The 16923-nt window shown below is 37.7% G+C and overlaps 1 protein-coding gene across 6 annotated transcripts in view; it reads left to right on the top strand.

Annotated features, from left to right (window-relative positions):
* LOC137281424 (sodium/hydrogen exchanger 9-like) overlaps nt 1-5530 on the top strand; it is a 49959-nt gene extending 44429 nt beyond the window's left edge. For 3 of the 6 annotated variants that reach the window (XM_067812644.1, XM_067812640.1, XM_067812639.1), the window contains one exon: nt 4786-5530. In XM_067812644.1, the coding sequence (XP_067668745.1) occupies nt 4786-4878 (93 nt within the window). In that variant the 3' untranslated portion in view covers nt 4879-5530. Of the gene's footprint in view, nt 1-856; nt 876-4785 lie in introns of all 6 variants that reach the window. The other 3 variants (XM_067812641.1, XM_067812642.1, XM_067812643.1) reach the window with 3 other exon arrangements.
* Nucleotides 5531-16923: the final 11393 nt, after the last annotated feature.

The raw sequence follows: 16923 nt of genomic DNA, 5'->3' as shown, positions 1-16923 counted from the left end.
GAAAGAACATGGGAACGCAGGTACATGTATCAAATGACTTTATTACTCTCGTAGACATAACAGCTTGAATGTTAATAAAACAATCAATCAATGCATACATTGATGTCTTGATAGATTATACAGACACATAACAATCAAAACTCAAATACTCACTTGAGTTGAAAGAAATCTGTGTAATTAGCTGATCTGTTACGCTGATTTGCGGCTGGATATGGAGAGTTAAGCTCGGGATTAATGAATCAACAGGTAATGAGTTATTGTGTGAATTGGATTATCGGGTTCCGAACAAATGCGACTGTTAAGGACAGAGGTAAATACACAAGGAATGATAATAAATAATAATAATAGTAATAGTCCATTTATAAAGCACCTTTCCGTGCTCAAGGTGCCCACAAGTAGGAACACAGAATAGAGGTGCGAATGATTTTGAATAGGTGAGCCTGTAGAGAGAAGAGCGAGAGGAAGAATAGACTTAGCAGTGTCTAATTTCAATAGGAAGGCTACACAAGAAAAATACATGAAGCTTACAGGTTTGCAAAAGTTATGACATACACTCAGACAGAAAGTGAATGAAAATCAACTTACATATTCTCACAGGTGGAAGACATACATAACATGGATAAATGAATCCCAACTCACAGATAAACAGAAAAGAGACAGTAAATGCATGAATTGCAACTCACAGATACACAGAAAAGACACAGGAGATGCATCAAGCATAAGTCACAGATTAACAGCGGTTATGCTGGTATTGTATGCTGAAGTACTGTACAAGATACAGGTGTCAGCGTCCTGCCTGTGGCTGATTCTAACCTGTAGTGATTTTTGTGTAACGTGTGTTGTTGTTTTGTTCCAGGACGCAGTTGATGCATGAGGTAGATATTTGGTTTTGATGTTTAGCTCGGCTTCGGTTCATAGCACTTGTTGTTCTCTAGACTGTTTCAGCCTGTAGTCTTACCACATAGCATGATATGTTGTCAGCACAAACATGCCTCTCTTGCCAACATTTTTATTTTTACCATCTTGATTTATTTGAAATGTCGGGTGAGCTACAGTGCCTGTGTTTATGTTGTGTGAAAATCTTGTGACACTGACAAGTACATTCCAACCTTTACCATGTTTACAGGAAGGCAGTGCCCTGCATTAGGCTATGCTTGTGCTATGGGATACAGTGATAGACCAGCGGTTAAGTGATCAGCATGCAAAGGTTTCAATACCCGACATGGATCTCTAGCTGACTGACTGACTCACCCACTTACCTACTCACTCATCCACCAACTCATACACTCCCTCACCCACCTACCTACCAACTTGTACACTCATCCACACACTCATTCACTCACTCACCTACCTGCCAACCTATCCACTTGTCAACACACTCAATTGCTCAGTTATTCACCTACCTACCCACTCATCAACCCGCTCATGCACTCTCTCACCCACCTACCTACCAATTTTTCCACTCATCCACCCGCTCATACACTCTCTGACCCACTTACCTACCAACTTGTCCACTTACATATTTACTCACTCACTCACTCACCCACTTACCTACCAGTTGTCCACTTACTGACACACCTACCCAATCATCCACTCACTCGCTCACTCACCTACCTACCAATCTACCCAGTTGTCCATCTACCCACATTTCCTCATTCACTCAACCCACGAACTCACTCACTCACCCTCACACTCACTCATTTAGATGCTTTATCTTCTCACTCACACAGGTATGACCACCCTACTTAGCCTGTGTATCGTTCATGGGTGACAGAAGAATGTATTCTGCTTTTTTGTCCGATTTGCCCAGACATGGTGATGTTTATAATGGAAACTAATGCTTTAAGGAGTTTAAATCAATGAAAGCGAGAATGAAATAAATGTAACATAGTTTGTAGAATGAGAAGTCATTTCAATTTAATTGTTTCCACTGAACATTGGATAGGTGATCTAGTTAGGGAATGGAATAAAATTTATGTCAAGGCATTTGTGAAGAGTAATCATGAAAAACAGCTGTGCATGTTACTGCAGTATGAAAATGTGCCAGTAAATTTGAAGCACTCATAAAATATATATCTGTTGCCATGAGTGATACCTGGAAAACACAGTTCAGCATCCTCAAGTCTGAAGTGTATTATGTATCCACTGTTTAACAATGCCTACCAGGGAACTATTCTCCAGCATATTTATCATGTATTTGGGGTAGCCAAGTGGTTGAAGTGCTTGCTTGTCACGCTGAAAACCCAGATTTGTTCCCCACATGGTTACAATGGGTGAAGCCCATTTCTGGTGGCCCCAGTCAGGCCCCGTGGAGGTCAAGGCTAGAATTCTGAGTGAGAATTTTCCAGCTATATGGCGGCAGTCTGTAAATAATCGAGTCTGTAACAGACAATCCAGTGATCAACAGCATGAGCATCGATCTGCGCAATTGGGAACTGATGACGTGTCAACCAAGTCAGCAAGCCTGACCACCCAATCCTGTCAACAAGCATAGTTGCCTCTTACAACAAGCATAGTTGCCTCTTACGACAAGCATAGTTGCCTTTTATAGCAACCATAGGTTGCTGAAGGCCTATTCTACCCCAAGACGTTCATGGGTCGGTTAGAACAATGACCTTTAGTAACCCATGCTTTTTGTAAGAGGCAACTATTGGGATCAAGAGGTCATGCTTGCTGGCTTGGTTGACACGTCATCAGTTCACAGTTGCGCAGATCTTGCCCATGCTGTTGATTACAGGATTGTCGTGTGCAGAGTCGATATATTAACAGACCGCTGCCATATGGCTGGAAAATTGCTGAGTGTGGCATAAAACTAAACTCACTCACTTCTTCACTGTGTCTGAGTTTTATTCAGGTGTTAGTGTTTCCTTTCATCTGTCCTAGAAGACTGTTTCATGGCACTCCTCACTGCACTCATCCAGGCACTCTTGCTGGCACACAACTGGTCTTGGTGAAGGTTGGGTTGTGGTGTACACAAATTGGTTGAGGATGCTGTTTTAATGCATTGAATATATATATGTTTTTAATACACTGAATATTTTTCAATAATTTGGCCAACCACATGTTGGTAAATAATTTGCTCCATATCTCAGTAAATGTTTGGATACTGATCCAATTTGATTGGTTGTTCTAGTGTGATAATTTATTACTCAAACTCTTTATGTCCGAAATGAAGAAAATTCTTGTATGCATGCATTATATTGTTTTTAAGAGGAGAAGGTTTATTATGAACTTACTACATTCATGCAGCATAGCTTCTTTATCTTACCTGGATATTAACTTGTATTGTGGCCTGTTTGTTTGCTGTGTGTTTGTGAAGATCATTTGCTCAGAAACTGCTTGGCCAATGAACATTAGAATATACATGCTTGATCTTGCAAATGATGACACCTTCAGTCCGTTTGGCTCAAAAGTGGAGCTATGAATAGCAGTCTAAAATGAAAAGTGATAAGGCCAAACCAATTTTATTTCATGTTTTACAGATTTTTGCACTCATAAAACCCCATGGCAGGAGGGAAAAAGAATATCTAATCAAAGTAATATTCCTTCTAAATGTTCAAAGTATTTTAACTTTGGCAGTTTATGAAGTGCATAAAAACAAAAACAAAAAAACACCAATCTGAAAAAAAGTTTTTCTTGTAAGTTTACATTTTTGGCCAAGAAAACATTAGGATTTTATTTTTTGAGTGGGGGAAAATACTGATTTTGTGTTTTTCCTATTCTTGAAAAAATATGGCATTTGGATCCATAAAATGAGAAATAAAATTGCTCTGGCCTAAACATATAGTACTCATTGAAACGCAGATCATAATCGAAGCATCAGGCCAACTCCGTGAGGCTTTTGTAGAATTTAAATCCTAAAAATAAAAAAGTTGTTAGCAAACTATCATTAAAATATTGACACAGTTCTCTCTTTGTTCTCTCTGCACTCATAACAAATAGTGAACTGTGGTATATCAATGGCGCTGAACCAAATGTTCTCTTGTGGTGATATGCAAGCGTTTGGACCATGCTGAAATTTGATGCTTTTTTGGGGGGTATTTGGAGCTAACTTAAAACATAAAAGATTAAGGCCATATGTTTGTCATTTCTGTTCCACTTTTTTTTCCACCGATGTTTTTGTATGAATTTTTTACCTTGTTTTGACCATGGATTTGTCTCAGTGAATTGACAGACAGAACTCCAAACGTAGCATGCATATTTCTTCTTAGAATTTATTTTCATGTGATCTTATTTTTGTTAAAGACAGGGCCAGGTAGGCTACAGTGAGCTAAAATGTTAAATGAGTGACAATCATAACACATGACTATGCATTCATTGTTTCTTTGTAGAGTGTGTGAATGGGAATTAGGGTTGCAATGGTTTGCCATGCCATGGATTAGTAGGTATCGCGGTACACAGTTCTCTGTTTGATACAATTCGGTGTGGTTCATTAACAGTGAAATTCGACAGCATAAATGTTTTCATGGAAAGGCTCTGACGGTTTGATTAGAGTTTCAAGAAGAAATCTTCCTGGAATTGGAACTGAAACAGAAGTGTTTTTACATGATCTCATTCATCCATTTGAACTGTTGACAATTTAGCGGCACAGAATTGTAATGTGCGTAAGGTGAGTAAGATGATATTTTCAGTACTAAAACCGAACACACTGTATTTCAAAGTGAATTTCATTGTATCAAACCGAAAACAAAATGCTGCAGTATGAATACAGTGTGGTGTACCATTTCAGCCCTAATGGGAATCACAACCAGTTCAACTTCTACAATGTTGTCTTTCTATTTCCAGGAACCAGAAACGTATGATCTAGGACTCGGTCACAATAGCCAGCCAATGAACTTAAGAGTAAACCTGCCTGGTCCAGCTGGCGACAAGGTGTGAGAAGGGGAGATTACTCTCACTATGGGAGATAAATCTTGTCTGTTGAGATTCCAAAACTGCCCATATCTTTCAGCAAACAGGAATTCCATGACTGAGTCTTCGGAATGGAGTTTTCTTTGCCCGAATGCACAGTGCTGTGAAAGGTTATCTGTTGTAGTGGCGTGAATCTGTTTAAATATTCCTATTTTGTGTATAGCTTGTGTTTACAGTGTTCATACTGAGTAGATTCTCACAGTTCAGAAGAAGATTACCGATGTATGTTTCCCACAGACAGTAAGACTTGATTTTGCTATTGTCGTGTGTTTTAGATCGTAAGGCGTAAGTAGGTTTTAAAGTGTAAAAACTGTTGATGAATACATGGTAGCCATGTAGTCCCTGAAACATACCGCATGTTGGATGACCTGAGCTATGATGGTTAAGCTGAAATATCGCACAAGATTTGATGAGAATATGACACAGATTTGAACTTGCCTGGATCTGAGGGGCATGTTGAAGATGAGGTGGGATGGGGAGTTTATTATTTATACCTGTCAATATTCATTGAATAGAAACCTTATGAAATAGGACTGCCTTAAGTGAATGTTTGCATTTTACTCCATTTTTGTCATGAGAAGTCCTTGGGGTAGCCTAGTGGTTAAAGCATTCATTCATCATGCCCATGGCACTGATTTGATTTCCCACACGGATACAATTTGTGAAGCCCATTTCTGGTGTCAGGGTGGAAATAACCCATTGCTCGATGCCCCAGTCCAGTGTTTTCTTTCTATTGGGCAAGGAAATTGGTATATCACTCTGCACCAATGTCCAGCTGACTTTCCAGTGTTGATTATGCTGTTTATTTAATAAATGAACAAGATAGAGGTATAGTGGAAAAGTTATCCAGTGATTTGACGTGTGCCACTGTAAAGGAGTACACTAGCAATTTTAAAGTTATTTCCAGCCCTTGGTGTCCCGAGCTGTGACACTGCTGGCATAATGCTAAATGAGGCGTAAAATCCAACTCACTCACTTAAAACGTGACTTCGGGTTAACGGTACTGAAGGTGGGTTGATTCGGTTTTCTTACCAGCACATCTAGTTATTCCTGGAATAATATTAATTTGGTTTCAAACCAACATTGACACTGATTGACTGAAATTTTATCAGTATTTATTTTTTCATGCATCAGCTTTGTTTTATACCACAGCCTATGCCAAGGCACAAAAATCTCCACACCTTTTTTATCTGATGTTCTGTTTTAAGCATAATTAGGATCGTTTTGTTGGACTCATCTGTGTATGTTTTATGTTCTTTCAAACCAGCTGACTTTTCATTGGTGCAAATCCTGTTTTGTTCTTGTTTTTTGAGGATTTGATTGTTTTGTTGAGCTATTTTGTCAAAAGGTTCTTTCGTTTTCTTGGTCTTTTTTGTTGTGTATTATGTTGGGAGACTTAGACTTGTGTCACTTATTTTCAGACACGTGACTTAATTTCCATAGACTTACATGCTATTTTAGTGTAGTATAAATAATTTTCATGAGGTGAGTTCAGAATGGATCTTTGTAAAATTTAACAGGCAAATATGAAATCAACTCTGCCCTGTGCACATAATTTCAGTTTGATTCTCTGACCACTATTTAACTAATGACATCACATTTATCAACTTGAGCATGATTCCACAAAGCGCAATCCCATAAGTCGCCATATTAAAGGAGTTCAAGGCACTGTACATATGTTGATTAAATTGTTGCCTTTCGATAAATAAGCAATGAAATATTAAATAGAAATTATATGATCATAGGTAAGATGATTCCTCACAAATGCGCAAAATTTGACTTGGAGCTTAAATTAATGAAATTTATTTATACTACACTGAATTAGCATATATGTCTGTAGAAATCACGTCAAGTGTCCGATAATAACTAGCAGGGGTCTGTACTTCTGTAAATATAATGATGAATAAAACGTGTGAGAGGCATGGAAATGATATGATTGTAGCATTCACATAAGGCTTCATAAATTGAATGATTTCAATGTCACACATGGGCACAATGTGTGAAGCCCATTTTTTAGTGTCCCTGCCTCTGATATTGCTGGAATATTTTGGAAAATGGCATAGAATGAAACTAATCCAAATTTTGTGTTTAAAGAATTAAGAAATTACCCATTATGTTTTCTGATAGATGTTGTTTTTTCACAAAAACAGTGCATCTTACTCTACTTGGTGGAGCCCTTTGGCAAATATCAGTTGTAGATTTAATAACATCTCGTTGTGCAATCTAACATCTTTTCTTTGTTGAGTTTTTCAAAGTATATACATACAATAGAAGTGAATGTAAGGAAGCTGAATACTGAACTTAGTGATCCGAGTCATGCAATTGTTGTGTTATCCATTGTGTTCAATGTAACATTATTTTGGACATAGTTAGTAAATTGTCAGACAGAACTACATGCGTTCCAGAGATGATTAGAATGTATTGGACGAGTAGAATCTCTGCCACGGTCACTGAGGACTAGTAGCTACAGTGCCACATGAATAACCACTCGCTAACAATATTCAATAATTGAAGAATGAGTTGTCTGTTTCAGCTTGTCCCAATTCTTGTGATACTTAGAAATATTTACTGTGGACACGTGTCTGATTTGGTGTTGTTTGCCTTTGGAGATGTAGGAGCCAAGTGGTGAAAGTGTTTGCCCAAATGGGTACAATGTGTGAAGCCCATTTCTGGCTTTCTCATTGTAATAATGCTGGTATATTGCTAAAAGCAGCATAAAACCAAACTCACAGTTACTTGTTGTCATGCAGTTATGGCATTGAAGGTGTCAGCTTCTGCTGCTTTTGTTGTTAATCCATGTATGAAAGGCACTTTTGCATTGTCAATGAGCATATGTAGAATGCAGCTTTGTGATTTTTAGGCAGTAATTTCTGAAATGCAAAAATGTATATTATCCTGTGAAACACAACAGTCCCATTGCAGAGAAACATTCATGTATAAACCAACGCACGTTTTTGTGATTGTTGTCTAGTTTGAAAAACTTTGTACTGTGTACAGTGTGCAGTGGGAGTGTCCTCCTTGAAGAATAGGTTGAGAGTTCTCCCCCTTTGAAGTACAGATTTGAGAGTGTTCTCCCCTTGAATGAAGTTTTCAGAGTGTTGTCTCTCAGTATGTGTATAAAAGCAGATCTAAGAGGTGAATTTGCACCATTGTTTTAATTATTATATTGTAAATATTGAATCTTTTACATGCCCATAGTTGTTTTCAGAACTGCCTGTCATTAGTTAGCTAGGTACTACATGCACACTTTTCAAATATCTTTAGTTTTTGTATAATTAGCTTGCAGTTTACCTCGCTTTTCCTGTCCAAATCAAAATTAGTATTCATGTGATCTTTTTCTGTACACATCATTTAGAAAGGTCTTCAAGCTGTTGCCTCTTATACTTTTTAACGATATACATAGTAATTAGCTTTTATGAAACAGGTTTGGTAGGTCAAAGTCTTTGCATTTTTTATGGTTCATCCTCAATTGTCTTGAGAAAAAAAACTGGACACATTTTCAAACAAACAAAGGTTTTAATTTTGAAGTAACCTCTCGAATCGAAGTAACATCACTATGACCAAATCTCCTTGTGGTACCCTCAGTCATGTCATTAGAAAACTAGAATAGTCTTCACATGATTCAAATCACTTATCGAAGGGTACTGTGGTCAGAGATGCCAGTAGTCTCTGTGGAAAGTAATGCAAAATATGCAACTGTTATGGTAAAATTAAAAACACACAAATTTTTAAGAAAGCGAAATAAATTGAATTATCTTATAGCATACGTACCATACACAATAAATTTCAAGCATATTTTATTCTGTCCCAAGCTACATGTGGATACTTACTACTGCTTTAGATGAGTACACTGTTGATAACAAAGTCCTAAGAATATCTATACATTTTTTTATTAAATCGGAAACTTATTTGGAAAAGTTACTGCTAATTTTGGCAAGAAAAGACTAATTTTGCGTCAGGCTTTGGCCAAAATACTTACTGGGCTAAATAAAGGTTGACATCTTTGTATCGTATTCAATAGGTTCAGGTCACCTTTCACGAGACAACAATAATATTGGTCTCTGGATTATCAAGGAACAATTAAGATCTGATTTGGAAAGTGTTGCAGAAGTGTTGCTTCTGTTTATTTCATCCTCATCCATGAAAAAGGAACACCAATAAGTTGTGTGATGTATCAGTGTTTCAGATAAATGAATATTTGTATGCTATTTTCTTCTAACCATTGGGTTTGATTCAGGTTAGAATTCTTTTTTACTCTGTGTTTCCAAGATTCTTATGTTTTTTACAAGTTACTCAGATAGTATAGGATGTGGTTCCTTTGATGAATTTGTAGAATGTATGTCTTGACAGGGGGGCCTTATCAGGTAAATCTTTAATGTACCTTATACATCTTGAAGACATTCATTGATGGAATTAATTCATAAATTCATTATTTTGTAAGTATTTACAAGTATTTTGTGTCATATTCGTCTTGCAGTTTAAAACTGCAAAGTAGGTCATGGTTTAATTATACATGTATATGATCGTAATATTCTATTCTATTCTTTCTTATACTATCATTAGGTGACTGAGGTTAATTATTTTACTAGGTTGTACTTTATATAATCGATGTATTTATTATGCAAATATTAATGCTGTGTGATGTATTATTTGACAGATGGAAAATTTGAGTTTTGTCTCCTGTTGGTAATATAGTTACATTCTGGTATTAAGTTTTATAAAATGTTTAGATATTTGCATTGTGGGTAGTATTTGTATTGTGGATTGTGTTTGTTATTAGGTTCATATTGGGTCATGTAATTTGGCACTGGTAATAGGAATGTTTTCATGCTGTTTAACATCTGTGAATATCGTGACTAAAATCACCTCCTTGTGACACAGGAAACTGTTAGTTGTAATTCTTACCAGCTGATTGTCTGTTGGTTTGTAACTGCAGGCTTAAGCATTCCTTTTCTTAGTGGTCAAAGTGTCTGCTGGTCAAGTATAAGACCTGAGTTCGATTCCGCACATGGGTACAATGTGTTAAGCCCATTTCTTGTGTAAGCTGCCATGATAATTGCTTGAATTTTGCTAAAAGAGGCATAAACTAAACTCACTCACTCTCTCTAGTCTGAAATTACTGTGATAATGTCTTCAAATTGTACAGTGACCATCTTCATGCTATAACAGAATTCCTCAGAATGCACTCAATATTACTGACCTCCTTGAAGTAGTAAAGAAGTTATCTGGTTATATGACAAAATGTACAGAGATTGGGCTGAAGGGTGTGTGTGTTCATTACATCAAGCACAGGTTTATTCAGATCCTGCTTTTGAAAGTTACAGATTGTTGTCAGGTTTGTTTAATGATGAACTGATTGTAAAACACACTTGAATAGATGGGTGTGAAACGGTATACCATGGTATTAGCAGAACCACAGTATTTTGGCTTTGGTTTGATATACAACAGCGTCATTAGCTTTTTAAACCTTTTCTAAGATGTCTAGAAATTGAATCATTTTGCATTGACTCCTTTCAATTTTCTACATAATGATTACGTCTCACATACTGAACTGAAACAGATTGAACCAAGGGCTTTGTACGGCAGTTCCATGGTAAGAGGGTACCGTTTCACCCCTAATTATTGACAGTTTGACTCTATTGGTGCATGGCTCTGAGCAGAATTCATAAAATTACTAGACTGTAGTCATTTTATTGTGTTATGGGTGATACTTGATTAAATGTCCTGTTATTGCATCTCATAGTTTATGTGAAAAGTGTTGGGTTTTGCACAGAATATATTCATTATAGATACATTGTGTTCACAGAACAGATGTGTCAGATGTCAAATCAGCTATTATGCCTGGAAATACTTAATTTTATGGTCATAATGTGTAACACTGTGGAGGCATTAAAGATTTACAGCTTTAGCGTCTGTGTAAGTATGCATTTCAGCTTCAACGAATAATTAATGGTATTATGACAAATGTCACACTGGAATGCAAAACATGGAATGGTGATTAGTTTGTTTGTTTGAAACTTGAATATGTGTGTTGTAATGAAGTTATGTATAGTCAAATTATTTCATTTAAATATTAATGTAAGTACTAACACTGAGACACGATTAATTTTCCACACTGTGTTGATGCTTGTAACGTCTCATGTGATTCAAGTGGCAGTGGGGTAGCCTAGTGGTTAAAGCGTTTGCTTGTCATGTGGAAGATCCGGGTTTCATTCCCTGCATGGGCACAATGTGTGAAGCCCATTTCTATGGGATCCAGACATGATATTGCTTGAATATTGCTAACAACTATGTAAAACCATGCTTTCTCATGTGATTTATTTTTGTTTTAGGGGTTGTGTCCTTTGTTCATGCCAGAATCCAAGACAATTTGAATGCCATATTCCCTGTAATTTGGTTCTTGGTTTTTAGGCACCATGCATGTGGTTGAGGGTTACCAAACTGGTAATGTCTTAGATTTGCGCCTTTTTGTGTGCTCCTCTCACATGAAGCTGACATGACAATTGAAGTAATGTTCAAAGTTGATTTAAATTCATCTCACTCACTCTCTTTATCAAAAGTTCAAGATGAAAAACAGGATGTAGCACTTCTGAAACAATGAAGAATTATTGCAAATATATTAAGAAATACAAGAAAAAAAAGCAGTAAAGCTAGTGGGTAAATGGGGATTAAAAGAAAATTCATGAAAAGTAATTTTCAAGATAAAAACAGGAGACCTTGGTTGTAAACAGTTGATAAGTTATCTGTATTTATTGAATCCCATGATTTTAAACATGAAAGTTTTCTGTTTTTAAATTGGTTCTCAAACAATATATTGCACTCGTTTACAGATGGTCAGATTTGACCACCAAGTTATTTTTTCTCCAGCACAAAAAGTGTGTGATGATCAAACTTAACGGTAAATGTATGAAAAAAAAATCTTTTTAAAAGGTTTGTTAAACCCACCAATTCTGTAATATACTGTTTAAGTAAATCCTGTGATTTGCAGACTTTGCAGCCTTCTCTTCAGCCCAAATACTACACATTAACCAGTGTCGATGTCACATCTTTAACATTCCATCATTAAAACATTCTTATGAATTTGTTTCTAACTAGTTCATAATGACTTACCCACATTTAAACTGCACCTTCCCAGCCTACCCCTAATGTATTTTAAGACCCTTTTGAGAAGCAGTTTTTCTAATTACCTTTTTGATGGTTTCAACATGACATGCTATTCATTATGTGTGAGACACCAAAGAAAAATATAGTTTGGACACTTAAAGATTATAACCCAATTAATAAATTCAAATTTGAAAAATGATTTTAATAACCCTTTGTAAATTTTGAAAATTAATATGACAAACTTGAATCAAATATTTAGGCTTTTCCGCATATCTGTGTGATGAAAGAAGGGATTGGGTCAGAGCAATACTTTGTTGCTATGGAGATATTTCTGGAGGCTGGTGGACCAACCTAAAATTCTTTTGAACATGGAACTGTTTTGAAACTATGATACCATATTTCAAGGACATATTGAAACATGAACATCAATGTGTATTAAGAATTTTCTTCATTTGGTGTAATTGTATTTGAGAATTTTGCAAAGGTACATTCGTCTTGTTTGACAGGGAGTGAGGCATTTTGACTAAATGATTGATCAGTTTTTGGAACTGACAACTGTGACCATTTCATTCAGACAAGAGTTCAAGAATCCTGACCCAAACCTTTTGAATGTGATGTATATGGAATCACCCTGTCTAACAGAAGTCTTGAGATGTTGCTATACTGACAGAAACAAGTAAGGGAACACATGACTATATGAATGTTATGTTATTGAATTTCAGTTTCTTCACAAGCATTGTATTGCACTGTATCAACAAAAAACTGAATACATTAAGGGATGCTGCAGTTAAGTGAGTGAGTGAGTGAGTTTAGTTTTACGCTGCACCCAGCAATATTCCAGCTATATGGCTGCAGTCTGTAAGTAATCGAGTCTAGACCAGACAATCCAGTGATCAACAACATGAACATCAATCTGCGCAAGCATAATCGCCTTTTATAGCAAGCATGGGTTGCTGAAGGCCTATTCTATCCGGGGACCTTCACGAGTTCTGCAGTTAGGAGATGTTCCTTTATTTGCTTCCCTCAGTATATGCACTACTTTATGTGGAGCAGTGGGGTAGCCTAGTGGTTAAAGCTTTGGCTCGCCAAGCTGAAGACCCAGGTTCGATTCCCAACATGAGTACAATGTGTGAAGCCAATTTCTGGTGTCCCCCGCTGTGATATTGGTGGAATAGTGATACAAGCAGCATAAAACCATACTCACTCACTCACATTATTTTGTGACTGGTTCAGGTTCAGGTCCCTGGATACATGACTATCGTCTTCAATTGTGAATTACTTCAGATGGTGTGGATGATGTCTGTTTTCATTTTGTTTGAGCTCATATATCAATTGCATGTCAGCCAAACCGTTTTGTAAAATTGTCACACTTCGGCGCAGCGATGGCTTAGCATAACATCACTGCCACGGGCTAATTTGCACATCACGTGATAGGACATTTTTTCTTGTTTGTAAACAAATGCGCATATTCGAGACTGGCATAATGCAAGCGATTCGGCGAGATTTTCATATTATTTTACGTAAATATTCTTCTATAACTACGTCAATAAGGTTTATGCCAATACATATTTAAATTTCAAGCCAGCTACATCGTTTCTTCTCGATAAGGCTTCGACGACAGCACGTGGAGCCGTACAACCCATATAAACAAAGTACATCAACGCAAATCGGAATAGTGTTACGCGTTATAGGGTAATTTCTCTGTGAAACTGAACAATTTTAACAAAGATGTTTAAGTAGATGTGTAGACTCATCAGAAATGAAACTCTTTTGAAATTCGTACGTTATATCGAATGAACTGTGTAAGATGTGAGGAATCGTCACATCTTTCTGGCCTGTGGCAGAGATACTATGCTGGCCTGCCGCATGGAACTCTGGGCAGGAGAGGGTAAAATTGTGTGATGAAGTTAATTGTTTTCATTCTAATACTTATGGGGCACGGCTGGCTCCGCCATCTAAGTTGCTCCTTTGTCGTTAGCGGCTATGATCCTATGATCCTATGATCACAGAAACCTTTGATCGCCATAGATCCGAATCTGTAATTATATGATCACAGAAACCTATGATCGTCATGGATCCGAATCTGTAATCATATGATCACAAAAACCTTTGATCGTCATGGATCCGAATCTGTAATCATATGATCACAGAAACCTTTGATTGTCATGGATCCGAATCTGTAATCATATGATCACAGAAACCTATGATCGTCATGGATCCGAATCAGTAATCATATGATCACAGAAACCTTTGATCGTCATGGATCCGAATCAGTAATCATATGATCACAGAAACCTATCATCGTCATGGATCCGAATCCTATATTGATCTTCCTTTGTTTTGGTCGTAGTAGTCGAAGGTTTCTCCAAGGTAAACGCCGACTTGCATCACTTCCACCCTCACCAACCTGACATGTAGTAAGGCTGAGGGAATGTTTGAAGCAGAGTAGAACAAGATTCACTCAACTCTTATGTGTTGCTATTTAACAGCGTGCAATATTTCCTTTTGCTCGTGTGTAGCTAATGTTGGTGTATGTGTGCATAAAAATACGACAATTAATACATGTATATGTGTATACCAAAAGCCGGAGCTTCATTTTGAAAAACCACCTACTGCCAATACAAAGTAAAGTTTCTGTGAAACGGGTTTGTAGAATTTGGTATCGCCAGGGGATTAATTGACGTTCTCTGAAAATGACGTGAAGGCTTTTGACACCTCCCCTCACTTCCTGTTCTACTGCGCACCCTCTCTCCTGCTGGAGCGCGATGTGCTCTCATTCTCACCGAGCCGCGTCTGCTTGTCGGCAGATATTTGTAATAAACAATATTTTCAACCAGTCACGTTTGTTAAATGTTAATCTGTATGTATTGTGGATTTTTGTCCAACCCAAAGTAAATGCCTTAAAGCTGATATCTGCCATCTGTACAGAGAGAACCAGTATGGGTTATTTACATTGTGCGTTCATATAGCATTTAAACAATGTATCGTTGAGCCACTTTGATTCTCTGGTGCATCTCAGAATAGGTTCCCATTCAGTGCCACTTGAGAAAGCTGTGCTGTGATGCTTATAATATCTCACCACGCCCGTAACCTGTCATCTTGTTGTCAACCATTATCTGGTTAAGGTATGATCGACTGGTTGTTATTTAACACCGCACCAAGCAATAATCCAGCAGTATGGCGGCGGTCTCTGGACTAGACATCTAGTGATTGACGCCATGAGCATCGATCCACGCAAATACATGATGACATGCATCAAGCAAGTGATCGAGGTTGACCACCCGATTCCCTCTGGCATGGGTTAACGAAGATGAAATCTGACCCAGATCTCCACGAGTAAAGATTAAAATGAGGATGTGGGGGTCATTCCCTGTGATATTGTTGCTAATGCTGTTAATTCATGTATCAACAAATACAAGAGTAGAAAATATATCAGCATGAGCACTGACCTGCGCAATTGGGATACGATGACACGTGTCAACTAGGTCAGCGACCTCATTTTGGTCGCCGATCACATGCATGGATTGCTGAATTCAGTTCTCATCCGGGTTGTTCAGATATGAAGGAGGACGGAGTATGCCAAAGCAAAATCTCGGCGGTGCCTTCATCATCATACTTAAACACACCAAAAGACTTGTTGGCACTCGTCATTGGTCGTCGTGCTCTGTTACTCTCCAGTGGGCTAGCACAAGCATTGATACCGATCTTGGACAAGTGGACAGGACAGGCACGCACATATACATCGCAATGCGTTATCAAACATCGCCACAAATACATTAATGAATGAATAAATGATGAATGAATCAAAACCAATATTACTTGCAGATTATGTCATGTGGGAACCAAACCTTGTTCCTCACCTGAGGCATTTACCAAGACCGTTTTCTGTTCCTTTTGTATTTGGTTTCTCATAACCCTTTCAAAGATATGCACAATATTTATTAAAAAACGGATCTTTGTATCGAAAGTATTTCAAAGTCACCCATGAAAATTGGAGGGTATTAGAAAAAATAGCGAAAAGAGAACAAAGAAATATCCATCGATGGTATGAAACATGCACAAGAAGGACGGGCGTAAAATGGTATTCAAGACAACGTGTTGGCGGTGCATTGCAAAATGCCAACAACCACGTGGTCTGTCAAATGACCCATGCTTGTCGCAAGAGACGACTAAGGTGATCGGGTGGTCATGCTCACTAAACTGGTGTACATGTCATAGGTTCCCAATTGCGCAAATCGATGTTCATGCTGTTGATCACTAGATTGAAGTCTACGTTGATGTCTGTCGGCTGACAATTTAAGTCGGCCATGCCATGACCAGAGCCACATAGAAAGACCACATGTTCTTTCACTCTTTTGGTGTTATTTATAATGTTGGCCTTCACACTGATCATTTTTTTAGGTCTGTACCTGTACTGAGGTAATAAACAGATGACATTGTCGCCAGTCTAGTCTTTTACAAGTGATGCCTTAACGATCCCCGGATGTATATGAATCCATATCATGGATCAGGGGTCCCAGGTTTTAAATTTTAAACACCGGTGGTAGTCTAGTGGGTAAAGTGCTCGCTTGCCATGACGAAGACCAGGTTCGATTCCCACCATGGGTACAATGTGTGACGCCCATTTCTGGTGTCCCCCGCCGTGATCTTGCTTGAATATTGCTAAAAGTGACTCACTCAATCACCCATTTTAATTAAGGTTTATGGAATTGTCGTATCCGGAGAAAAATATTCGACTTCGTCGGAGTTATAAAATGAGCACCTAAAACGAACAAAAGGTCACACAGGTCAGGAACAGGATGTTTCGTCTTACCTTGGGAAATCTGGAAACCTTGACTCAAAATGATTTTGGAGAATTCCATAGCACTTACATTGTTATTAACCTCTGAGAAACAAGCTTCGGATATT

This window comes from Haliotis asinina, chromosome 4 (assembly GCF_037392515.1).
Source record: "Haliotis asinina isolate JCU_RB_2024 chromosome 4, JCU_Hal_asi_v2, whole genome shotgun sequence".
Classification (NCBI taxonomy): domain Eukaryota; kingdom Metazoa; phylum Mollusca; class Gastropoda; order Lepetellida; family Haliotidae; genus Haliotis; species Haliotis asinina.
The sequence above is the reverse complement of the archived record's forward strand: the minus strand, read 5'-3'. Positions and strand labels throughout refer to the sequence as shown.